Source organism: Echinops telfairi, unplaced genomic scaffold, assembly GCF_000313985.2.
Source record: "Echinops telfairi isolate 266 unplaced genomic scaffold, ASM31398v2 ScPeMD7_15;HRSCAF=58, whole genome shotgun sequence".
NCBI classification, from domain to species: domain Eukaryota; kingdom Metazoa; phylum Chordata; class Mammalia; order Afrosoricida; family Tenrecidae; genus Echinops; species Echinops telfairi.
Window position 1 is genome coordinate 2,279,466 of NW_022103912.1, and position 26,377 is coordinate 2,305,842.

Consider the following 26,377-nt stretch of genomic DNA (forward strand, 5'->3'; position numbering starts at 1 on the left):
CATGTAATATGTCTGACTGTATTATTGTATTATCTCTCATGCTCTCGATGACTTTAATATAATACTTAAATATCTCAGCCGTACAATTGTACTTACTGAACCCGTGGGTAGTAGTAGTATTAGCGGTGGGGGCTGGCCCCTCATCCCACTATAACCATTTTAATTTAATACTACAGTCTGTAGATTGCATGATAGAATTTTGCAAGACCAACCACTTGCACGTCCACCTTCAACAGCTCAAGTGGAGACTGGATTCATGGACTTCTCCATGCACAAACACAGGAATCCAACGGACAGCATCGGTGGGAAGAGAAGATGGAGAACCTCAGTATTAACAACTGAAACCAGGGCAGAGGCTGACTGTGGACCAGATCATCAATTTCTCGTGTGCAAGTTCAGGTTGACTTTGCCTGTTCTAGGTGCGTGTACTAGGAAGTCACCTTCTAGTGGCAAGAAGGAGAGGCCTGTGGGCAGCATAAGATCTAAGAAGCACTAAATCTCTCTAAACTACTTCTTGGAGGAAAGGTAGACTTGTACTGGGCCCAAGGGTCATTTTATTTGGAGGAAAAGGAGTAAAAATACAAGTTTGTATTCAGAACAACACAGCAGGTTTGGAAGAAGAAAAAGACTGAAACAATGGGGAACTGGGGAGGTGTGGCTGTAACCAAACAAATGGTCACTGTAAGTCTCTATTAACATTGAAGGCAAAACATTTTACCATGGTAGCAGGAAGCCACGGGGGACTAGAAATATGCCGGGGGGAGACCAGTACGAGGGGGAGGAAGATGCCACACTTTGTGGGGAAAGCAATACGCCAGACACCGAGACAAACTCTACAAGGGTTCTTAATTTTTCCCTCTAGAAATCACGGATCAGTAAGTGCTTCTAGAATTACCAAATGACCCAACAATTTCATATATATATATATATATATATGACCCAACAATTCCATATATATATATATATACAGTGAACCCTCGCCACTTCGCGCTTCGACTTCCACGGCTTCACTCTATCGCGGTTTTTGCATAACAGCGCATGCTCTGTCATTACTGCCACTGATTGGCTCATACTGTACACGCTTGATGCCATAAATAATATAATAAATAATAAATGATAATTGTAACGTCCAAAATGTTTTACTGTATTTTCCCTTTTTCGTTTAATAAATTGGGTAATACGAGTGTAATGGTGACTAAAGGGTGTTTTTTCATGTCCTCTATGCTCTAACTACGAAAATATTTGATTTAAAAATAAGGAATCCTACTTAGCGGAATTTCATTTATCACGGTAGGGTCTAGAACCAATTAACCGCGATAAACGAGGGTTCACTGTATACACACACACACACACAAGAAAATTTTAGATATGTCCTAGGCTGGGTGGTCCAGAGAAACAAATTCAGTGACACTCATTCATGTATAATAAAAACATTTTATATCAGAAAGGGATTGTATACCAAGAAGCCAGCCCAGCCCAGTCCAAGCCCAGTCCGTAAGTTGGATGCTAGTCCTTACGTCCTTCTTCAGACTCACGTAGCCACATGCCGGTGATACAGAACGGCCAACAGGGAAGCAGGATGGTCACAGGCCAGTGGGTGCAGAGCTGTGTGCACCCAAAGTTGGTGGAAATATGGCATGATGCCAACCACCCCTAGGGCGCCAGCACAGCCCAGTAGGCAGGAAGGTGAGGGGTAGAGAGAGTAATCACCTCTACTGTCTCACACTCTTGTACCCAAAGGCTAATGACATCAAGGAAGTGTCATCCGGCTGAGACTTGATTGGCAGGTTTGTCTCCTCCCCTACCAGGAGTGACCAGTTGACATAATCACTAACTACCATACGCATTATTCATAATAGCCAAAAAAGTAGAAACCACTCAAATGTCCATCAAGTGATGAATGAATGTCCATACAATGAATGAATACTCATACAATGTACTCAATCATATAAATGAACTCATGAAAAATGAAAGAAATGAAATACAGATACAGGCTACAACCCGGAGAAAGTTTTGAGTGAAAGAAACATGTTTAAAATGCATTTATGTTGTTAGAATAAACAAATCCGTAGAGAGAGAAAGTAGTCTTGGCCTGGGTCAGCTGGAAAGGGGAGTTGAAAGGTGTCTGCTTGCAACTGAGCAGGATTTTCTTTTTTGAGTGAAGAAAATGTTTTAAAATTACAGACGTACGTGATGGAAGCACAAGCCTGCACGAAGTACTTCTGAAAGGCACATTTTAAAAGGTGCATTTTATCTTCTCTAGAGAAAGCCATGAAGCTCCAGTAGAGGGTCGCTAAAAAGAGGAAGACCCTGCATGAGAGACATTGACAAAGTGGCTGTAACCCTGGGCTCCCACATCGCGACAGTTGCAAAGATCAGACCGTGTTTCTGTCTCTTGCACTAGGTCACTATGAGTGGTGACTAACTTGATATCATCTAATAACAGCGACACATTTTATGACATGTGGATTAAGCAGAAGAGACTGGTTATTTAAAAGCACCTTTGGTTGATTTCTTTGCCTTGATGATTAAACATTAAAATTTCGATTTGGTTCTGCGACTTACCTTGCGTGCTGCCTGCTGAAACCGTCTCAGTGCCCTGAACCTGCTGGTCCAAGTGTTGTTAATAAGTGGATCAAAATTAGGATGAAATTCCGTGGCTGTCTGTGGACATAAAATATTAGCATGTAAGCGTCTACGAAACCCAATTATTAATGTAGAACCCAATCTTACATCAAGTTGTTACTTGTTTATCTTGCCACATAATGAGCAATTATTAGGCACTTTTATTTAGTATGCATAGCATGATAGGGGCTTCTTCTTGAGTTGGGAGCCCAAACGGGAGCACCTGGTTTGGATTTGAAGAAACTTAAGTCGAGTTGCGGAAGCTAAAACAAATTCATTTGCCCCCAAGGATGAAAGATGAAGCCATGCAGCAAGTCAGCCCCACGTGGTGGGCACCGCCCAGAATCAGATCTGAGACGAGCAAACACAGAGACTGCCTCAGAAGGAGGAGGCCAGAGCTGCGTGTACCCCGGGCAAGGGGCACGTGTGGGCCTAGAATCAGTGAATGTAAGAGAGACAGCCCCGGGCCACACTGACTCAGACAAAACCACTGGCCTAGAGCAGTTGAACTTGCAATTTGCCCTTGCAGAAGAGCTAGTGAGGGAGGAGCATCTTCTCCAAGAGGCAAAGCAAAAGCAAGAAAATGGTTTACAAGGGGTTGTGGCGGTGGGGGTGGGCTAGTGGGGGAGGTGGTGGGTGCGGGGAAGAGCAGAAAAACTCGAAACGATTGAAACAAAGGGTCAATAGGCTTTGAAGTGAAAAAGCCTAAGTAAAATTCCAGCTTGATTGTTGACTTCCCGCTCTCACATCTGTAAAATAAAGAAGTCCATACCGACTTCACGCTTCTTCGAAGGTACAGTAGCTAACACGGTGAACGTATTTCATGTATGACACAGCTCAGGGCTCTAGCCCAGCGGCTCTCCTTTTTCAGTGGGTAAAGCCCTGCTTGCTAGACCCATCCTGTGCTCGGTACATCGTTTCATGTCAACTTGATAAATAAGGGGTGGAGCCTGGCCTGTCAATCAGGCCACAGCCTGATGATATTTCCTGTGGGCGTGGCCTTCTCATGAGGATTCCGGGAACTTCCTCTCTTTCTCCACAGACACTGGGCACACTCGCTGTCTGCATCACTTCCCTCAGACAAGCCACTTGGAGTCACGCTGATGGCAGCCAGAGCCCTGGAGATTTATCTAGCACCATTGGATCCACAGGACTTTCTATCCACCTGCCTGTGATCTTCCTGAATTTGGCATAATAGCATGTGTTGTGTGAGTCTAAAGAGGAATTTATGGACTGGTATTGGACATGTGGGCTAATATCAGACTTACGGACTTGGTCTGTCCTGGGCTGGGATGTATTCTCAATATACAATTGCTCTTTGATATAAAACTCTTTCCTTAGCGTCTGGGGTCTTAAAAGCTTGAAGGTAAACAAGCAGCCATCTAGCTCAGAGGCAGCGGAGCCCACATGGAACAACATATCAACTTGTGTGATCACGAGGTGTCGAAGGGATCACTGAAGACAAATGAGTGCATAAGCAAATGTGGTGAAGAAATCTGATGGTGCCCAGCTATCAAAAAGTATAGCGTCTGGGGTCTTAAAGGCCTGAAGGTAATCAAGCGGCCATCAAGCTCAGAAGCAACAAAGCCCACATGGAAGAAGCACACCAGCCTATGCAACCACGAGGTGTCGAAGGGATCACGTATAAGGCATAATCAGAACAAAAAAATCTTAGCATAGTGAATGATGGGGGGAGTGCGGAGTGGAGACCCAAAGCCCATTCATTAGCAGGCCACTGGAGACCCCCTTGCAGAGGGGTCTTGGGGAGGAGACGAGCCAGTCAGGGGGCGATGTAACAATGATGAAAAATACAACTTTCCTCTAGTTCCTAAATGTTTTCTCCCCACTCCCACTATCATGACACAAATTCTACCTTGCAAGTCTGGCTAGACCAGAGGATGGACACTGGTACAGATAGGAACTGGAAATACAGAGAATCCAGGGCGGATGATCCCTACAGGACCAGTGGTGTGAGTGGCGATACTGGGAGGGTACAGGGAGAGTGGGTAGGAAAGAGGGAACCGATTACAAGGAACTATATGTGACCTCCTCCCTGGGGGACGGACAACAAAAAAGTGGGTGAAGGGAGACGTCCGACAGGGTAAGAGATGACAAAATAACAATTTATAAATTATCCAGGGCACATGGGGGAGAGGGGAGTGGGGAGGGAGGGGAAAAATGAGGACCTGGTGTCGGGGGCTTAAGTGGAAAGGAAATGTTTTGAGAATGATGAGGGCAATGAATGTACAAGTACGCTTTACACAATTGACGTATGTGTGGATTGTGATGAGAGTTGTATAAGCCCCTAATAAAATGATTAAAAACAAAACAAAACTCTTTCCTACACATATTTGAGTCCTCTGGCTTGGTTCTCATCTCTCTGGACTAACACCCCCCCCCAGACCCCCCCACACACACACATTGTCTGATTTATCAGGTCAGAGGTAGGACCATGGGTTTTCATTACTAACAGGTTACAGGGCAAATGCAAATGCCCCTGGTCTGGAGAGCACAGTTTGAGAACCACAGATTATGCAAATGTTAGGGAAATTAGAGTAGTTTGAGCTATCAGTGTTAGGAAGCAACACAGATTCTTGAACAGGAAAACTACCTGAAGGAATGATTTTCACCTCGGCACATGCAGCAAATGGAATAGGAAGGGCACCAGTCTGAACAGAAACCTGTTCGTTAGGGGTGAGCCACGAAGCCTCAATGCAGGTATGGCTTGTGAAGAGCTATCGGCAGGACTTGGTGGCCAGATTGGACGTGGGAGAGAAAGAAAGAGGTAAAAATCATGGATTCGGGGCAAATTCGGGAGAGAAAAATGTGGACAATGGAGATGGAGGAGATTAGGAAGAATTTTTTCATGCTTAGAATTAAACATTGAGTTTTCAGAGAAGGACACACAGGTGAAAGAGTTAGTCTCTATTTTATGGTTGTGTAAACTGAGGCACAGAGCCAAGGGGCTTTCTCCAGGCCCCACAGATGTGGCACAATGGAGACCAGAACTCTGGCTTCTGACTGCTGATCGTGTGTCCTGGCCTTTCCAGCAAGGGGAAGGAAGCAGAAGGGTAAGGGACCCCTGTGGGCCTGAAGCCAGGGTCGTGGAAAGAAATGGGAACGAGCCGAGGAGAACCAGAAAGACTGAAGGGAGGGAGGGATGTGAGGAGCCAAGAGCACACAATGCTGGTAATTTCAAGGGAAGAATTAACTTCAAGTTTTGATGCTCTCCTTGTCAATATATAGTAAAACACATTCTGAAAATGTAAATCTATTAAGATAATTAAACATCTCTTGGTGAGATGGTTTCTCTAGTGCTTTTAAAAACTTAGTGTTTTTTTTTTAAAACAAACTTATGTCCCCCCTCTGATATACTTTGAGCCTGGTCTGCTTGTGGATAGTTTCTATGTTCCCTTTTTTTCATTTTGGGATTTATTTCTGATGGGTTTTTGTCATTGTGGGCAGCCCTCTTGAATTTTTGTGATATGCTTTTCTGTTTTTCATTATATGAAACCCAGGGTAGATGAACTTATAGCGGCAAGGAGAATAAGAGTTCCTGGGGCATACGGTGGGGAAAAGGGAGGATGGTGAAAGGGAGCCAATATTAAGGGGTTTAAGAAGGAAGAACATGTTTTAAAACTGATCGTGGTAGCAATTGTACACTGCTGCTTGATGCAATTGAACTATGGAATGGTGTGATGTCTGTATTAGCTCCCCCCCCCAAAAAAAGTTAATAAAATAATAAATAAAAGACTTACAGTCTCAAAAATAAAATTAAAAAGCATATAAAGAGTTGCCAATAATACAATTACAAACAAATGAAAGTTACCCACATCTTCTAGTTTGCGAATGATCCGTTTGTGGCTCACTTCTGTCTGGAGTCGGTGAAATTCCTCATCCACAATGGGAGTTTCTGAATCCAGCTGGGTTTTTAAATCATGGAAAATATTAAAGGTGAACGCAAATTCAAAAAGCGTCTTTAAAACTAGTAGAAATTCATTTAGCAGTTAGTTAAACCCACCCATGGAAGTAGTTCCCCTTAGAATCGTGGAGGCCTGCAGGTTAAAATGTTCGTGACAAAGACAAAGGAGATGTTTAGGGACTCACCTGTCTGAGGCCTCTTGTGTAAACAGAGGGCAGCACATGTAGAGGTTCTTTCAGAGGATTCACAGGGAATGTTTTAGGAAATCTTGTCATTTGGGAAGTGTAGAAATTTCATTGAAAAGAAATGCAATCTAAGTGACAATTTAAGGGCCTACGTTGATGATTCAGGCATTGAGGGTTAACTAAGAGGCATGGGATCCGCTCCTCCCTGCCCCCTGTCCCCCCCACCCCCACCCCCGCCCCTTCTTTTTGTTGAGTGGTAGAGATTGAAGGGGCCTTCAGGTGTGGAAAGTGACTTGCCTCCATCTTCACAGTAACTGCGTCCAGGTGGCCCCTCTTCCCCACGTGCCTGCCCTACGTCACAGAGGAGCCCCTGGTCCAAGCGCTTCACACCTTCACATCTTTCCTATTCCCTCTGAGCCGTGATAACTCTGAGGGAGGCTGGCTGGGTGTGGATGGGTGTCTACACACGCTTGCCTCTGTGGAGGGGGACTGTGTAGATTTCACATCGGGTTAGATTTCGCTGAGTCTCTGAGTGGTGCACGTGGTTAAGCGCTGAGTACTGCTTAAAAGGTGGGCGGTTAGAAGCTACCCAGAGGTGCCTCAGAAGATAGGTCTGGCAGTCTGCTTGTGGAAAGAATGAACCCGACAACAACCCCTTCCATTATTTGTTTGCTGGCACACTTCTCAAACGAGCTTGGCTCTCAGGTACTCTGCCGGCAAGCACCTGGGAAGGCTTAGGCGGACAAACTGTGTTCTGATCACCACACGAACAACTAGTCGGATGTATTACTGTCACCAGGGTAGGGAGCCGTGCAGCTCCTTTAAGGCTGATTTGAACACACTGGAAGTTGGGCTTGAGACTCTGGACCCTACGTTCAAAAGAGAAATTTTGTGGGGAACCCTAGACTGCTGCTAAAGATAAAATAACAAAATAAATAAAATAAAATGGCTACTTAAAGAAGGGACTGGCCAATAGGCTATTATTACCTGGAGAAAGGTTTTTTTGTTTCTATAATTTTAAAATTCTACTTGTTTATGTTGAATATTTCAGAATTTAGTATTCTTGATCTTCCCAGAGCAAAAAGCTCAACATCCTTTAGGGTTGACACCATCTGGCTATAATGTGGACGTTCCACAATACCCCTACCGTCTCGTTTCCACCATTTCTCTTTCCCCTAACTCTCTACCGTATGGCCTGGGATGCTCCTTACCACCGGCTCATCTGCCAAACCTCAGCTGCTGGATGAAATCTCCTGACACAGAGAAGAAGGCTTTTAAAACTAGTAGATGGACTTCCAAATACCCTGGGCCTCAGGATTGCCTGCTTGTCTTTAATTGCTCGTTAGCCTGAATCTACATGAATGGTCCAATGTTTCCGATGTAGATACCCTTTCCTTTACGCCTCATTCTTAGTTTTCCATATGATCACTCTTCAGCCCTGCACATCTCAGCTTCTCAAGAAACTCTCTGTTCCTCCTGTGGACACAATCCTGTAAGGAGTCATGGCTGCACCATAGGCAAGTGCTTGCCCAGCTGCGACAGAAAGGTTGACCATTCGAACCCACACAGAAGCCCCCAGAGAGAAAAGACTGTGTTCGCACGGGAAACCCCATGGGGCAGTCCCACTGCATCGCATCCATTTCTCTACGAGTCAGAATTGAATTGACAGCAAATACAGCAAATAAATGCTCCTCAATCCATTACAGTTTTGTTGCCTCTCCAAAGCAAACTGTAATCTCCAAACTGCCAAATCCAATGTGTCTTTCTCAGGTCTTATTTTCCTGGAACATTCTATTGCGCTCGACTGATGTTTATCCCTTGACTTCATGCTCACTCTGCTCCAAGTGCTTCACCAGCACATTCAAACCTTTGCTACACAGAACCCCAGCTGAGCCTAGCTCCTCCACTCCATGTGTGTCCATGTCAGTGCTCCTCAACCTTCCCCACGCCACGACCCTTTCATACAATTCCTTATGTTGTGGTGACCCCCGACCATAAAAGTATTGTCGTTGCTACTTCATAACTGTATTATGAAAGGGGTCACGGCCCACAGGTTGAGAACCGCTGGTCTATATTCTAGGCAATGATGGCCCTGCACCTGTCCTACATCCAACGACCTGTCTGCCAAGCCCTGGTGAGGTCAAGGGTGTTGCACAGTGCCCCACTTGCTGTCTCTACCCACCCAGAATATGTGGGGTTTGCCTGGTTGTCCTGGTATGATCCCGCTCCCCTCCACTCAGTTCCCCTCTGGAGCAGCTCTGCCATGGGACTTGGTATGTGGATCTGGTCCACCTTCCTTTCCTGTGGCTGTCTTTGGGTTTTCCACAATTATAGTCAGGTTTTGAACCATTATTTCTATCTGCAATGCTCTTTTTCAAGACTACTTTTTATTATTATTATTTTAATCGTTTTATCGGGGCTTCACTACTACTTTTTAAACCGATATTATGTCTTCCAGATCATGCCATGTCAGAAACATGTCTTCCAGACACATCTTTCCAACTAGAAGGATTCTCTTTCCCCCTGGCTTCTGAATCTCCACAACATGTGGTCTAGGGCTCTCAGGAAATTTATGGCCAGACTTGATTTATAGTTAGAAATTTATTTGCAATCAGCTTCTCCCACTCCCAACTGAACTGTAAGTTCACTTTCTCCTACGAGTGTATTTTACAGATAGCAAGCATTTAAAAATATTTAGCATAATAAATGATATACAGGTAGCGGTAATTCTGACCTTATATTTCATGATTGCTCTTTGATGTTCTTCAAGAAGTTCTCTTTTTAATGTAATGGATACAGGATCTTTACCAAGGCGCACCTGCCTGAGGAGAAGAAAAACAGCTTCCATAAGCCATCAGAAGATCCTGGTCAGTGTTGGGAGAGGTTGTCTTAATCACACTCCACATCTGAAAAGGTTGTTGTTGAAATGAACAGGAGGGGATGCCATGGAGGAGAGAAGTGGCAGAAACGTCAGCAACATAGCCAAGATGAACGATATGTTTTATACAACGAAGCTTCTATTCCAGTGACACATACAAAAATATTTTTGAATAAAAAAAAATCTTAGTGCTCAACATCATTGGTCATTAGGGAAATGCAAAGCAAAACGATAATGAGACGCCACTTCCCACCCACGAGGACCATTACAATTAAAAATAAAAATAAAGCAAACTATGAAAATAATAAGTATTTGTGAGCATGTGGAGAAACTGGAAGCTTCCTACATTGCTGGTGGGAAATTTCCCGGCAGTTCCTCAAAAAGCGAAATAGAAAGACTGATACTTGCCGCACTATGGGTGAGCCTTGAGAATGTTAGGTGAAGTAGAAGAAGGCAGGCACAAAAGATCACACAGTGCACGGTCCCACTGACACGAACCGTCCAGCCTGGCCAGGCCAGGCACACAGAAAGCCAGAGACGAGGCAGAAGGAGTAGACTGAGGATAGCATTGGATGTTGAGTTCCAGGATCGGATTGAGTGGCAATATCGGTACAAACCAGAAATATACTAAAAACTAGGGAATTGTACCGTTAAAAGTAGTTAAAGCGATATATTTCATGAAAATTACTTTAAAGGAAAATAAAATCTGGCATATAATGTATAAGTCATAGAACTTGGCATAGATCCAAAACAGAGTAATTATGATTTTAAAAGCAGGGTCTGGTGCTATGGAGGAGGTGCTGCACCGGGAGAACGTTCCAGAATAAGGAAGACGAAGGAAACAAAAATGAAATGCGATTGTAGGAGCTTTGATTAACTTTGGATTTCTAGTCTTCACAAACGACAAGGTATCCAGGAGGCCTGGTGGTGCAGTGAAGTAAGCGTTAAACAGTTAACCACTAGGTTAGTGGTTCAAACCCAGCAGCCACCCTGTGGGAGAAAATTAAGGCTGCTTGCTCCTCTAAAGATCTAGTCTCAGAAATCCTATAGAGCAATTCTCCTCCATCCTATGGGGTAGCCATGCTACTGTGGGAAGTGACACAGTGGGTATTGACATGGTGGCAGTGAGTTTTGTTTTCTAACGAAGGACATTATGTAACGGAGGACATTTGTATATGGACAGATTATTATATAACATTGTGTGAATGTTAAATTTCGGGGAAGCTATTATGGTAATGTAGGAGACTATCTTCGCTACATGATGAAGTATTTAGTAGTATGAGTCTTGACTGTGGATAGTTTTCTTTCAAATGTTTCAGCAAAAGTTACGGCACATGTTGTGGATATTTCGATGGGTGGGGAGGGCGTATGTCGTGTAATGCTGACAGTCGGTGAACGTACTTTCAGGTTTCAAATCTTTTAACCAGATGTTGGGAAAAACATTAAATGAAAAACACAGTATATAATATTGAATAGGGGCGATTTCAAGGATGCAAGTATTGTAAATAAGCTGAGGAGAAAATGCACCAATGTATTAACAGAGGATTACAAAGGATTCCCCCTACCCCTTTCAATACTTTTTAAAAAATCTGTATTTTCAGGGTTCTACAATGACAATGTAATAGTTTTATACAGTTGGAACAAATTATTATTTTTAAAATTCATTTGCTCCAAATGATTTTTTAAGATTATCTTTGCATACTTCTCATTTAAGTAAGGCCAACCCTCCCTCCCACCCCCCACAAAAGTCCACTGTCATCCAGTTGGCTCTGATTCAGTTTCCGTACATAGAATTTCTGAGATAATAAATCTTTATAGGAGCAGTGGCTCATCTTTTTTCGTGGATTGGCAGGAGGGATTGGACTCCTCACCTTGAAGTTAACCGCCCCAATACCAGACCATTAAAACATATTTTTGGCAGAAGCAGAGGAATTTTTGTGAAAAACAAATCCCATTCCCCATCAAAATAGGGTAGTAGGGTGGTGGACTAACCTTTGAAGGCCCTCAAGATCTGATTAGAACATATGATTATCCATACAAATGCATATGCGTGGTACTATTTGGTATAAAACTTTTTTGGTGAAAAAGGTTCTATGATTAGCATAGATGCCTAAGTAGGAATTCTCACACCTGAATTTAAAAACCTCTAACAGGGCCTTCCCCCATCTCCAGCTTCCCCAGTCCCATCTCTTCCCCAGATTCATTGCCCCATGTCTCTCATGGGCCTCCAGCCCAGGGCATAAGGGCTCACGGTGAGACGCCCAAGTAACCCGCACTGGTCCAAGTGCCTGGGGAGCAGAAGCACCAGGGCAGCTTCTGTCATAATTCATTCTGGTTCTGCCATTGTCTGGTGACACTTAGGTCGCATTCATTGATTCCCAATAGAAACTTCATTCTGAAGTAGACGGGTCACTGGAGGAGAGTGATCACATTGTCCCAAGGGCATCAGATGTCATTACCTTTCACTCTGTTGCAGGCACAAAAAGTCACTACTTAAAAACAACCACACTATCACATGATAAAAAAATGAGATGACTATTTACCACTTAAGGTGATTTTCAAGTTCTTCATTAATGTCCTGTCTGATCTTCTGTTCGAAGAGAGCTTCCTTCATTTGCTTTGTTTTTGAAATTTCATTGCCTTGATCCAAAACTGAAGGCAAGGGCAAACAACGATTACCCCCAGTAATCCAATCAGAAGCACTTGCCAAGAGAAAAGCAGTTTTCTAATAGAAGACCACAACAACCATCGAGATGACTTTTGTTTTTTTTTTAACAAGTAGTAAATGTGACAAGAAGTTATTTATTTTATTTTTTATAATCATTTTATTAGGGGCTCATACAACTCTTATCACAATCCATACACACATCAATTGTGTAAAGCGCATTTGTACATTCATTGCCCTCATCATTCTCAAAACACTCCCTCATGAGCCCTTGATAATTTATAAATTGTTATTTTGTCATATCTTGCTCTGTCCGACGTCTCCCTTCACCCACTTTTTGGTTGTCCGTCCCCCAGGGAGGAGGTCACATATAGTTCCTTGTAATCGGTTCCCTCTTTCCTACCCACTCTCCCTCTACGCTCCCTGTATCATCACTCACACCACTGGTCCTATAGGGCTCATCCGCCCTGGATTCCCTGTATTTCCAGTTCCTCATAGTCTGCCCAGGGACTGATGTATGGCAGATCAATTGGTTACCTTCTCTTAATTTTTTGATCTTCAATTTTCCTGGTTCTTGGTTTAAAACAGTTGCCACAGCAAATGGATTTGATAAATCTACTGGAAATCTTAAGTTCTGGTATTCGATTTCCTAAAGGATCAAACCAGGAGGGAAAAGTAATTATTATCCTTCTCTCTCCTTCTTTCCATTATGCTTACAATAATGCCTACTTTACCTTAATCTCTGGAGGCTTAAACTTTGCTGGTAGTCTGTGAACATTGACATGTGCCATGGCCTTTTCTGAAGGAATGTTTACTTTCGTAGAAATTGTGTTCAGCTCTCCAAATTCTTCTGATCTGTGGTTTAAAATAGATACTAAATTAGTATATAAACCAACGACCCAAGGTTCCAATTTCTGTGCTCCTGATACTACCAGGAGCCATGGTGGCACTCTCAGGTAAGCATTGAACTCCTGACTGTAATGTTGGTGGTTCAAACCCATCTGCTACTCTGCTGGAGAAAGATGAGGCCCTCTTGCACCCATAAAGATTACAGTCTCATAAACCTCAAATAAGGTCATGATGAGTCAGAATCAATCTGATGGCAATGGTTTTTTTTAAAAAATAATACTATGACTTATAGCACCTTAACTATTATATCTAACTATTATATCTAACTGAAAGTAAATTTGTGTAAACAGTGTTCTACTAACAAATGAGATAGCACTATATTGGAGTTTAATTGTAGGTCAGAATAGCTCACTGATGGCAGTTATTCTTTCATTCTTAACAAACACAGCAAGTGAAAAACATGATATGGTGAAAAATGTTCAGTGTCCAGCATTGTTCATTTCTAGGCTGCCAATTTTCAACAGTTAAACTGATTACAAAATCTCACATTGATTTATTTTCTTAAAGAATCATTATGTCCACTATTTGTGGCAAGATTTTTAAAAAGAGATCCAGGCTAATGATTTGAATATTTTCTATAATTGAAAATTGTCTTGGGCTGTTGTCCACCACAGGGCCCTACCATGGCTGCCAACACTATTTCAAGAGAACGAATCACCTCTGAATTGGTTCTGACTCATCAGGACCCCATGTGTGTCAGAGTATAACTGTGTGGAAGTACATTGCTGTATTTTCCTTCTGAGGAACCCTGCGTTGCCTCCAACTTCCAACCTTCCATTTAGCAACCTCGCGGGGACTCTGCAAAAACTATTAATGTGGCTTATTGTAAGATTCAAAACCAAGACGGCAAAAGAGAGAGTGAGGTTCTAGATCTCATGTTGGCCCAACAAGCCCTAAGGATGGAGCTGCTTGTGCGGAGCTGCTAAGGCACAGAGAAGACTGTGGGGCTGACAACAGGTTGAGACATGATGACCCCTTGCTAGAGCATACAGTGACAGAGGACAGTCCAGGGGACACACGACAGGGAGAACCAAGAAGGGAACATAACAGATCAGCAACAGGAGCCAAGCCAAGCCATAAAGTCCCCAAGGAGCCCCCCAAATAGACTGCAGGCCAGAAGGGGCAGTTACTGGAACCTCTCAGGATCAGTGGGGAGATAGTCATAAAGGTCAGTGGACAGACCAGGAATTATCTATGCTTTTTCATTTTTTTTGCTAGTTATTATTCTTTTTCTTTATATATATATTTTTTCTCTTCTTATTCAATTTTTTGTTTTCTTTTTGTATTGTCTATGTAATTGTTGGTTTGCCTACCTACATAAGATAGGCATGGGAAGAGAGCCCAAGGAGAAAGCAATGGGACTGGAGGTTCTGGGAGGACTTAGGGGGAGAAAGAGGCAGGGGAAAGGAGCAGTGAGCAAGCAATGCCACAGACAGGGGAACAACTAGGGAATTAAAATCAGCAACGAGGATCAACAATGAGGAGGACATAGAGATCCTGGGTCTCTACGATTGCTGGAACAATTGGAGCAACAGCAATCTAGCTGAGAGGAATTACTAAGAGGCAGAAGAAGGGTGAGTATGAAGGTGGGAAAGGAGGAAGGTAAAAGGAAACAGAGAAAAGATCTAGCAAAGCTATGGATAGAGTTATAAACGTAGGTGTGCACTTAGTAAATATATTAATTAATAAAAATGAGGTATTTGCATAGGTACATACATATATTTATATGGCAATATATTGAGGAAGTGGGCAGACATTGGTCCTCTGCTTAAGCCCTCCCTCAATGCAAGAACACTTTGTTCTAACAACCTGGTATTCTATGATGCTCATCCTCCTGACAGGAAGACAAAATAAGTACACAGGCAAATGTGATGAAGAAAACTGATGGTGCCCGGCTATGAAAAGATACAGCATCTGGGGTCTTAAAGGCTTCAAGTTAATCAAGCGTCCATCTAGCAGAGAAGCAACAAGCCCACACAGAAGACGCACACCAGCCTGCGCCATCATGACGTGTCGATGGGATCATGTAACAGGCATCAGAGACCACAAACAAACAAACAAAATATTGTTGAGAATGAGGGGGGTTGGAGGAGAGACCTCAAACCCATCTGTAGACAATGGGACATCCCCTCACAGAAGGGTTGCAAGGAAGGGAAGAGTCAACCATGGTGAAGTATAGCACCAACAATAACGTAGGCAATAAAAACACACAACATTCTTCTGGTTCCTTGAGGCTTCCTCACCCTCTACTATCCTGACCCAATCCTGCCTTTCACTGCAGGATAGGCTGGAATATGTACACAGGTACAGGTAAGCGCTCAGGACACATGGAATCCAGGTAAGATAAACCCCTCAGGAACAGAAATGGGAGTAGCGATACCAGGAGGCTAGGGTGAAGGTGGGGAGAGGATAGGGGAAGAAATTGCGGGGAGGGGAGACAGCGGTCAGTGTAAGATATGAAATTAATAATAATTTATAATCTATCCAGGGGTCCCTAGGGTGGTAAAAAAGAGAAGCTGACACCAAGGGCTCAAATAGAAGTAAATGTTTAGAAAATGATGATGGCAACATATGTACAAATACGCTTGATACAATTGATGTATGGATTGTTATAAGAGCTGTAAGAGCCCCCAATAAAATAGTCTTAACAGAAAAAGAAAGAAAAATCCTGCTATCTTCTGATTAGAAATACTACAGTAAAGCATAGTTTAAAGTTTTAAAAATATTCCCATTGTGGTTTGGGTGGATGTGTACAGAGCAAAGTGGTTTCCCTTCAACAATTCAAACTATTTTGTTTCCGGATATTGGGCACAGCCTCCACAATTTAACAGTGCTCATGGCATTCCACTTCTTCCACATGAAAGAGAGCCTCTCTTTAAGCAAGACTGTTTGAACACTTGTTTGGGATTGCACACATCTATGACATTACAGACATGCAATGGAGTTGATTTTGACGCAGGGTAAGCCATGCGTTTCAGTGACTAAGTGCCTCACCTTGTGCCTCAGTGGCTATGGGTTTTCTGATGTAGATCACTAGGCCTTTCTTCCACGGCCTTTCTGGGTGGATTTGAACTGCCAACCTTTCAATTAATAGTCAAGCTCTTAACTGTTGTCCCCACCGAGCAGTTCCATACATACATTAGGTAAGAATATTCTTGAATTCATTCATCCTGACAATCCATCTATATGCACTTCTTGAAAACCTGCTGAATACACCCCCCTGGATAATAGGGGATATATATGCTAGGAATCTCAAATCTAACATCCATCTATATAAGAATGTTTTCGAAGGTCCATGGCATGATGGAACTTCCTTTTGGTGAGACCCACGCTGACAGACGTATTGTCATGTGCTGAGGTGAGGCACTTAGCCGTGTCCCAGCATCCACATCTTTTTTTTTTTTTTTTTAATGCTTTCGTTGGAGGCTCTTACATCTCTTATCACAATCCATGCATTCATCCAGTGTGTCAAGCACATTTGCACATATGCTGCCATCATCATTTTCAAAGCATTTTCTTCCCACTTGAGCCCCCTGTTATCAGCTCCCCATCTCACCCCCCGCCCTCCCCCACCCACCCTCCCTCATGAACCCTTGATAAGTTATAGATTATTATTTCCATATCTTACATTGTCTATCGTCGCCCCTCACCCCCCTTTCATTTATTCATCCCTCTGAGAGGGGGTTCTAGGTTGATCCTTGTGATTGATTCTCCCTTTCTCCCCCCACCAGCCCCTAATCTTCCTGGTATCTCTAATCTCCTTGCTAGTCCTGAGGGGTTTATCTATCCCGGGTTCCCTGTGTTGCAGGCTCTTATCTGTAGCAGTGTGCATGTTCTGGTCTACTCCGATTTGTAAGGTAGAACTGAGGTCATGATAGTGGCATGAAGGAAGCACCAAAGAACTAGAGGAACGTTGTGTGTTTCAACAGTGCTATACTGCACCATGACTAGCTCATCTTTTCCCTGTGACCCCTCTGTGAGGGGATGTCCAATTGTCTACAGATGGGCATTGGGTCTCCACTCCATGCCCCTTGCCATCATTAACCTTGGATATGGTTTTGTTCTAGGTCTTAGATGCCTGATACCTGATTCCCATTGACACCTTGTGATCACACAGGCTGGTGTGCTTCTTCCATGTGGGCTTTGTTGCTTCTCAGCTAGATGGATGCTTGTTTATCTTCAAGCCTTTAAGACCCCAGACATGATATCTTTTGATAGCCAGACTCCATCAGCTTTCTTCACCACATTTGCTTATGCATCCGCCGCTTTGTCTTCAGCAATTGTGTCAGGAAAGTGAGCATCACAGAATGCTGGATTGTTAGAACAAACTGTCTTGTGTTAAGAGAGTACTTGAGTTGAGGCCCTGTGTCCATCTGCAACCTTAATTTTTAACATATAGATGAGTACATAGTTCTATTCCCCTCATGTTATATATGCATTTACATCTGTACATGCCTGCATTTAGACCTCTATAAATGTCCTTTGCCTCCTGGTTCTTTCCTCTATTTCCTTTTACTTTCCTCTTGTCCCACCATCATGTTCAGCCTTCATTCGGGTTTAGTAATTCCTTACTGCTACATTGCCCTTGATTAAGCCCCACTAGGCATCCTACAACCTTCGTTCCTTCCATTGACTATAGTTGACTTTGTCCCTGGGTTGTTGTTCCTTTGTCCCTGGGTTGGTTACCCCCCCACTTCTTTTCTCCCACCTCCCCTTCCCCCGTATCCCCCCAGAACCTTGGTCCCATTGTTTTCATCTCCGAATTATTTATCCCGCCTATGTTATCTAGATAGACATGCAGATACATTAAGTGCAAAAACCTGGCAAAGCCAAATAAAACAGCAAAGGAAGTCAAGACCAACAAAACCATAACAATAACCAAAAACAAAATAACCACCAAAAATAAGCCACTGACACAAATGGAAAAACCTATAAATAGTTCAAGGTCTGTTTGTTGGCCTTTATGAATGTTTTCCAGTCGAGTCTGATGGGGTGCCACACTCTGTCTCCCAAGTCTATTTTTGGTATTCCCGGGGGTTTCATCACTCTGCTCTCCCTGATGCTCTGCTGCATGCCCTCAGTGCCTCGCACCAGCGTGATGGGGCCAGGCCATGCACCATTCCCGCACTGTCTCCAGTGCTGTCCCCCCGCAGTGCATTGGTTCAGTGAGGGACACCGTGTCCCATGATGGGGCCAGCCCTACGGTCCTCCTTGTGCATTGTCTGCTCTGAGCAGGAACACTGTCCTCGGGCCTTGGTGGGCCAGGATGTCCTCTCCGCATCCACATCTTAACAGAGGTTTGGCACAACCTTTGTTGTGAATCCTGGGAACAGTTTCAAGAGTGTGGAAAACAGTCTCACTAGGAAATGTAATTGCTTGTGCTGCTGATGAAAATGAAGAGCTCTAAGAGGGACGATGACAAGGCTTTCCAAGCCAGTAAAGAGTGACAGTTTCGGAAACCCACAGGAGCAGTTGCTCCCTGTCCTCTAGAATTGCCAGGAGTTGGAACTGACTCAATGGCACTGAGTTTGGTTTTGGAAAGGGTGAGGCATTGTGGGGTAAGTACTGAGCTGTTAACTGCAAGGTAGGTACTCAAATCCACCCGCGGCTCAATGGGAGAAAAAGGAGGCTGTGTGCTCCTGTAGAGCACTCTCAGAAACCCTGAGGAACAGTTCTCCTTTGCCCTTGGTAGAGAGAGGGATAGCGGAAAGAGGAAGGCCGTTGACAAGATGTTTTCACACGATGGCTGCTGCAACAACGAGCTGTCACAGGAAATCAATCATGAGGGTGGTGCAGGACTGGGAAGTGATCCAGAGTGTTGTTATACATCAGCTCTGACTTGAGACACGTGACATTTTGTCCTGCAAGGCCACTGTGAGTTGAATTGATAGCAGTGGGTTTGGGATGGTGAGAAAATACTAGGCACAGGACCATTGGAAGAAGAGCCATTGGTGTAGCATTTTTGAGCTCTCTGCCTGCGGTCGGAAGTAGTGGAGCCTGAGACCACAAGGAAGCAGAACAGAGGAGCAGCACTGAGCCGATGGGGCTGCGAGGCGGAGCAGGTGGAGGACTGGAGAGAGACTGACTCCCAGGTGAGAGGCGGTGTTGCGGTGTGTCTATGACGTATCTGTACTGTTTGCTAATCCTGCCTTGTGGCAATTTGTTAACTACCCTAGTAAATGCCCTTAATTGTGAAAAAAAAAAATCGCTTTGGTAAGAAAGGATTTAAGTGGAATTTGTCAGTGGTGAACTTGGGGCATGAGTAAGTGCATGCATCCTATACCGAAGTGGAACAGTGATCTGTGGAAATTTCAGAGAACACTAGAGCCAGCGCGATTTCTTCCCTTCGTGGTGTAATCTGGACATTACGATACTCTTTGCAATTTGGAGAAAATGTAGGTCTTGAGAGTAGTTCATGAAAATGTTAAAAAGGATTAAATCATGAGTAATTTTAAGCTCTAGCTGCGAAACCAAAACCGAATACAGTGAAATCTGTAAGAGTGTGAACTCAACAAGCTGGTCTTGTTTTTCTGGGTTCTTGTAAGTTTTCTACCTTTGGTAGGGTGTAGCCACCACTCTTCTATCCCAGTCAATCAGTGGGAAATATTTGAGTTTACTTTTTCTGACAGGTTTCCCCCTTACACAGGTGCTGGCTTTTGTAGTTTGCACTGTTGTTCAGCCACAGTGTATATGTGCATTTGCATTGTGCTTCTGCTGTGTAAGGGTGTGTTCATGTATCTGGGAAGGAGTCTATGGAGGGACACGTACGAGTGAAACATCAACTCGTCACAGATCCTTTGCACACTGCAGCACATGACAAGAGACGGCAAAGAACAGATGACTTGGCCAGTTGTCTGGAATCAGAAAAATTAGTGCTACTCTTCATTTGTATTCAATTCTACTGATTTGTTACTGTTAGAGCTACTCTTCATTTGTTACAATTCCACTGATTTTGATTTCCTTTGGGCTTTGGGTTCAGTAAGTCCCACTCATATCCATAGTGGGCTTATTACCTTGAACATTTAGAGGAAAATCATGGCATAAATATATAATCAAGCATGAAATTAACTCCTAGTTTGATATGAGATTGTTACTAATAGCGCTATTAGGCGATAGCAGTGGGTTTGATGGGTGAGAAAATGATAGGCACAGGTGTGGTGGAAGAAGCGGCATCAGTGTAGCATTTCTGAGGTCGCTGCCTGTGATACATACCTAGCTGTGAAGAGGAGGAAAATAAAAACATTTCATTTTCCACGTGATTGTTAAAACTTTTCCAAGAGTTGTATTTATATCGTGACCACTTGTCCTTGTAATGTTTGTAAGAGTCATGAGTATTAGGGGGGAAAACGTAAAATATTAACTACACACACTAATAAAAAAGCACACACTCGATGCCATTAAGTCAACACCAATTCTATGGGACTCTATGGGACAGGATAGAACTGCCCTTGTGAGTTTCCATGACTGTTTTTGTTCTACAACATGCTCTTATTTTAATGAGTGGATACATGCTATTTTTGTTAGGTGCCATCAAGTTGTTCTGACTCAGAGCAACCCAATGTGCAACAGTATGAAACACTGCTAGGTCCCATAACAATCCTCAGAATTTTTCCTATCGTTTAGCCCATTGTTGCAGCCAGTGTGTCCATCCATCTATACTTTACTCAATACGATGTCCTTCTCCAGGGACTGTTCTCTACTGACAATGTGTCCAAAGTATGGAAGATGGATACTTGCCATCTTTACCTCTGAGAGTACTCTGACCTTACTTCTTCCAAGACACATTGATTTGTCCATTTAGCATCCCACAGTACTTTCAATATTCTTCTCCAGCACCACAATTCTATTCATCTTTGGTCTTCTCTATTCAGGGTTAAAATTTCACATACAGATGAGGCAATTCAAAATACTATGGCTTGGGTCAGGGGAACCTTGGGCCTCAAAGTAACATCCTTGCTTTTCAATACTCCAAAGAGTTTTGTGCAGCAGATTTACCTAATGCAATTCATCTTTTGGTCTCTTGACTGCTGCTTCCATGAGTATTGATTGTGGATCCAAGCAAGACAGAATACTTGACAACTTTAATCTTTTCTCCATTTTCCATGTTGTTTCCTAGTGTCCAGTTGTGAGGAGCTTGGTCTTCTTTACATTGAGTTGTATTCCATGCTGAAGGATGCAATCCTTAATCTTCATTTCTTCAAGTCCTCACTTTTAGCAAGCAAGGTCGCATCATCTTCATATTGCAGGTTGTGAATAAGCCTTCCTCCAATCCTGATGCCACGTACTTCTTCATATCATCCAGTTTCTCTGATTACATACTCATTATACAGGTTGAGTCAATATGGTGAGAAGATACAACTCTGTTACACACTTTTCTTGATCTTAAATCATGCACTGTTCCCTTGTTCTGTTGACACAACTGCCTTGAACCATGTACAAGTTATGCATAAGCACAATCAGGTGTTCTAGAATTCCCATTCTTCTCAAGGTTATCCATAGTTTGCTATGACTCAGTCAAATGCCTGAGCATAGTCAATAAAACACAAGTAAACACCTTTCTGGTATTCTCTGATTTAAGCCACGATTCATTTGACATCAGCAATGATATTCCTTGTTCCATGTCCTCTTCTGAATCTGACCTGAACTTCTGGCAGCTCCCAGTCAATATATGCTGCAATGGTTGTTGGGTGATGTGATAGGTAGGTTTATGGTGCCAACCTGGCCAATGAACACATGTTGGATTAATTGAAGGGTGGAGAGATAAATGGCTCAGTGAGCCTCGCCTTTTGCTCTTTGATGATCGGACCAGTGTGCGGCTGCCTTAGCTGGTTCTCTGCCTCAACTTGTGAGCTGCACTACCTGTGGAACACGCAACCCATGGACTGTGTCGCTGTAGTTTGAGGTTCCTTCAAGACCTGTTTTGCCATGCTACTGGAGTATACATTGCTTGAACTGGGGACTGTCGGACCCTGTCATCTGACTGACTCTTGGTGACCTGCCTGCTGTTGGCTGCCTGTGGCCAGATTGCGTGAGTGACTCTACAGAGGACCCAGCTGTCTGCTTCCTTGACTTGTACCTTATTTAAAACAGCCAAAATTAGCTGTTTATTTCTTATGTTGCATCTATCTATCTATATAAATATATATAAAATCACAAGCGTCCTGGTTTTGTTTCTCTAGAGAACCCTGCTTAACATAGGTGATCATCAGTAAAATTTTACTTGCATGCGATATTAATGGTATTGTTCTATAACTCGAGCATTCTATTGGATCACCTTTCTTTGGAATGGGTACAAATCTGGATCTCTTTTAGTCAGTCGGCCAAGTAACTGTCTTCAAAATTTCCTAGCATAGATGAGAGAGTGCTTCCAGTGCTTCATTAGCTTATTGAAACATTTCAATTAATATTCCATCAATTCCTGAAGTCTTGTTTTTGGCTAATACAGCTTGGATTTATCCCTTCAGCACCGTTGGTTCTTGCTTATATGATATTTCCTGAAATGGTGAAATGTCAACTAACTTTTTTTGGTACAATCATTTTTTGTATTCTTTCCATCTTCTTTTGATGTTTCTTGCTTCATTCAATATTTTGCCCATAGAATGTTTCAATAGTGCAACTAGAGGCTTGAACTGTTTTCTCAAGTTCTTTCAGTTTAAGATATGCTGAGCATGTTCTTTCTTTTATATTTACTAACTTTAGGTCTGCACATTTCACTGTAATATTTGACTTTGTCTTCTTAAGCTGCCCTTTGACATTTTCTATTCAGCCCTTTTGTGTCATTTCTTTTTTTTTTTGCATTAGCTACTCTACGATTAAGAGCAAGTCTCAGGGTCTCTTTTGACATCCACTTTGATCTTTTCTTCCTTTCTTGTGTTTTTTTTTTCTTGTAATTTTAATGACCTTTTGCTTTCTTGATGAATGATGCTCTTGATGTCCTTTCAGAGCTCATCAGGTTTCCTGTCATTAGTATTCAACGCTTCAAATCTGTTCTCGAAATTCAGACGGGATAGAATCAAGGTCATATTTTTCCTCTCGTGGACTTTAAAAAATTTCGTTAGTTTCAACCTGAACTTACATATGAGGTGGTCTGTTCCACAGTCAGTCTCTGGCCTGGTTTTAGCTGCTGATATTGAGCTTCTTCATCTTCTCTTTCCACAGATGCTGTCAGCTTGATTTCTGTGCATTCTATCCGGAGGAGTGCACGTGTATAGTTACTTTTTTGTGTTGTTGAAAAATGTTTGTTATAAAGTTGTTAGTCTTGACATTTTTTTTCCTCCTGTGATCTCCCGCTTGGTTCCTATCACCAGAACTATATTTTCCAACTATTGTTGCTTCTTTTTTGTTTCCCAACTTTTGCTTTCCAACTGCCAATAATTATCAATGCATCCTGATTACATGTTTGATCAAATTCAGACTGAAGAGATTGGTAAAATTCTTGAATTTCTTCATCATTAGCTTTGGTGGGTGGTGCATAAATTTAAATACGAGTTGCATTGATTAGATTTTCTCAAAGACAAACAGACAAAATCCTATCACAGACAGCACTGCACTTCAAGATTGATTTAGAAATGTCCTTTTGACAATGGCTGCAACACCACTCTTCTTGATTGTGCCACTCCTGGCAGAGTACACGATGTGATTTTCTGAGTCAGAATGAAATATCAGTCCATTACAGCTCACTAATGGCCACGATACTGGTCTTAATGCATTCCCTTTTTGATGACTTCCAATTTTCCTAGATTCATACTTCACACCTTCCAAGTTCCTCTCATTAGCAGAGTTTTGCAGCTGATTCCCCTCATGTTGAGTCGTGCCTCATCAGCAAATGAGGACCCCCCAACTCCATTCCTACAAGCTTTCAGGCAGTCACGCCATCACGGTTGACTCCACTCTGTAAAAGTGGTACCTGCTCAGTAACCCTTTCAGCGCTCATCCTCTGGCTTGATCCTGTTTCCATCCATTAGGCCTGCAGCATCTGACAGTGTTTCAGAGCTATGCGTAAGGGTTTCAGTGGCTACAGCTTCCAACGTGGGAAGCCGATTCCTTCTTTGATGTCTCTTCTTAATCTGGAAGCTCCACCTAAACTCATCCACTGTGGGAGACCCTGCTGGCACTTGAAAGACCAGCGACTTAGCGTCCACCATCGCAGCAACACACAGGCCACCACCGTATGAGAGACTGACAGAAACTTGGTGGGTCCATATATTAGGTTGTAAAAAATATCAACTTGGGAACTGATTACAAGGAACTATATGTGACCTCCTCCCTGGGGGACGGACAACAGAAAAATGGGTGAAGGGAGACGTCGGATAGGGCAAGATATGACAAAATAATAATTTATAAATTATCAAGGGCTCATGAGGGAGGGGGGAGCGGGGAGGGAGGGGAAAATGAGGACCTAATGCCGGGGGCTTAAGTGGAGAGGAAATGTTTTGAGAATGATGAGGGCAATGAATGTCCAAATGTGCTTGACACAATTGATGTATGTATGGATTGTGATAAGAGTTGTATGAGCCCCTAATAAAATGATTAGAAAAAAAATATCAACTCACATTCAAACAAAACTGGAAATAGAATATGTGTTATGGAGCAAGAATCCCATTTCACATCTTTTCTCTGACTTGAGATTAGATGGTATTTTAAACATTTTGTGTGGCACGTTTCAGTGTCTACATTTACTTTACTGACTGTTTTTTTTCTTCTCTTTTTTTGAGGATTTGAGATGGTGGGGCTTTGCACTGCATATTGCTCACAGCAGGCACTCAATTAATTATGTTATATTTAAACTTTAAGTGTTTATTTCTGGCCTTAATTATAAACATTTTAAATAGGTGGTAAAAATTTTTTTAACAGCACATCAGGATTAACCAGTGAAAGGAAAGTGTCTCTCAAAGCCCTTCTCGGTCATTTCCACCAGCATTTGCAGCAGCTTCTCCACTCATGTAAGATTCTATACAAGGTGTTATATTTTAAAGCATGTTTTATGCTAATTTAAAATAAGCATTTGATGGCATTCTGTAACAAGAAAGAAAACCAAAATGGAATAGAGAAGGATTTGGAGTTCTGAAAAAAAGCATTAAGACTAACTAAAACATTCCAAAAGAGTCTTACTTTGCCACGTTGGGATAGCATGTCCCCGTGAAAACACATTCGTAAGACTGAGAGTTGAACTGTGAAATCCATAACTGAACCTTAATCTGTGCCGTTCCATACTGAAATGGTGTAAACTTGATAGTCACATTCACCTTTCCATTAGCTGGAATTATTCCTGAGAGAACAAAAATGAGAAAATATGATCCTCTTGTCTTGCAAATTCCAATCTAACAGGCTGATAGAATATATTCAGTTATCTTTATCTAGTATTCTCATTACATAAACATGAATCAACTTCTACAATGTTTACATGGATCTCTACATTAATCTTTTAAAATAATTATTTAAGTATGTCACATATAAACACACACTCACAGATATTTGCCACTGAGTCGATTCCAATTCATGGCAACTCCCTGTGTATCAAGGTAGAATTGTGCTTCCTAGGGTTTTTCAAAGGCTGATTTTGTTGTTGTTAGTTTTTAAGCAGTGCACCATTCAGTTTCCATCTATTTGCTTTTTTCCCTTTCTCAATTTTCTATTGTTGATTTCTAATTTTATAGTGTTGTGATTTGAGAAGATGCTTTGTAGTATTTTGATGTTTTAAAATTTAAATTTATTGAGACTTGCTTTGTGGTCTAAAATAAGGCTTATTTCAGATAATGATCCATGTTAACTGAAAAAGAATACATTTGTGCTGCTGTTAGGGGGAGTGTTCTTAGTATGTTAATGAGGTAAAGTTGGTTGGTTGTATTGCTTAAATCATCTGTGTGTTTTTTTCCTCCCTTGTTGCTCAGGTTTGATCAAAATAGGTATATCATAATCACCTACTATTCGGCAAACATGCTTCACAGACCCTCTCCAACAAAGATAAGAGACACCAAATGAAATAGATAAGTAAGATAATCACGGAACTGTGAACTTCAGAGAACAGGATAAAGAAATGGGTTGAATTTCAACTAGGAGAAGAAACTTAACCAAAGTAGCGAGACAGACGGGTGAATTGTCAGTTGGCCTAATGTGATGCAGCCATCTTGAACTTTTATTTATTTATTTTTATTTATTTTTATTTATTTATTTTTCATCTTGAACTTTTATAA

General features: G+C 42.4%; 2 protein-coding genes across 3 annotated transcripts in view; one reads left to right on the plus strand and one right to left on the minus strand.

Moving 5' to 3' along the window:
* CFAP221 (cilia and flagella associated protein 221) overlaps window positions 1-26,377 on the minus strand; it is a 107,657-nt gene that overhangs the window by 38,400 nt on the left and 42,880 nt on the right. Inside the window, exons 7-14 of the mRNA XM_004711882.1 lie at window positions 25,296-25,452; window positions 16,235-16,237; window positions 13,010-13,130; window positions 12,813-12,924; window positions 12,154-12,262; window positions 9,467-9,554; window positions 6,459-6,548; window positions 2,566-2,664 (exon numbers count right to left, since the gene is read on the minus strand). Of these exons, the coding sequence (XP_004711939.1) occupies window positions 2,566-2,664; window positions 6,459-6,548; window positions 9,467-9,554; window positions 12,154-12,262; window positions 12,813-12,924; window positions 13,010-13,130; window positions 16,235-16,237; window positions 25,296-25,452 (779 nt within the window). The remainder of the gene's footprint in view (window positions 1-2,565; window positions 2,665-6,458; window positions 6,549-9,466; window positions 9,555-12,153; window positions 12,263-12,812; window positions 12,925-13,009; window positions 13,131-16,234; window positions 16,238-25,295; window positions 25,453-26,377) is intronic.
* The window catches only part of SCTR (secretin receptor), a 235,272-nt gene that overhangs the window by 31,902 nt on the left and 176,993 nt on the right, over window positions 1-26,377 (plus strand). The window lies entirely within an intron of this gene.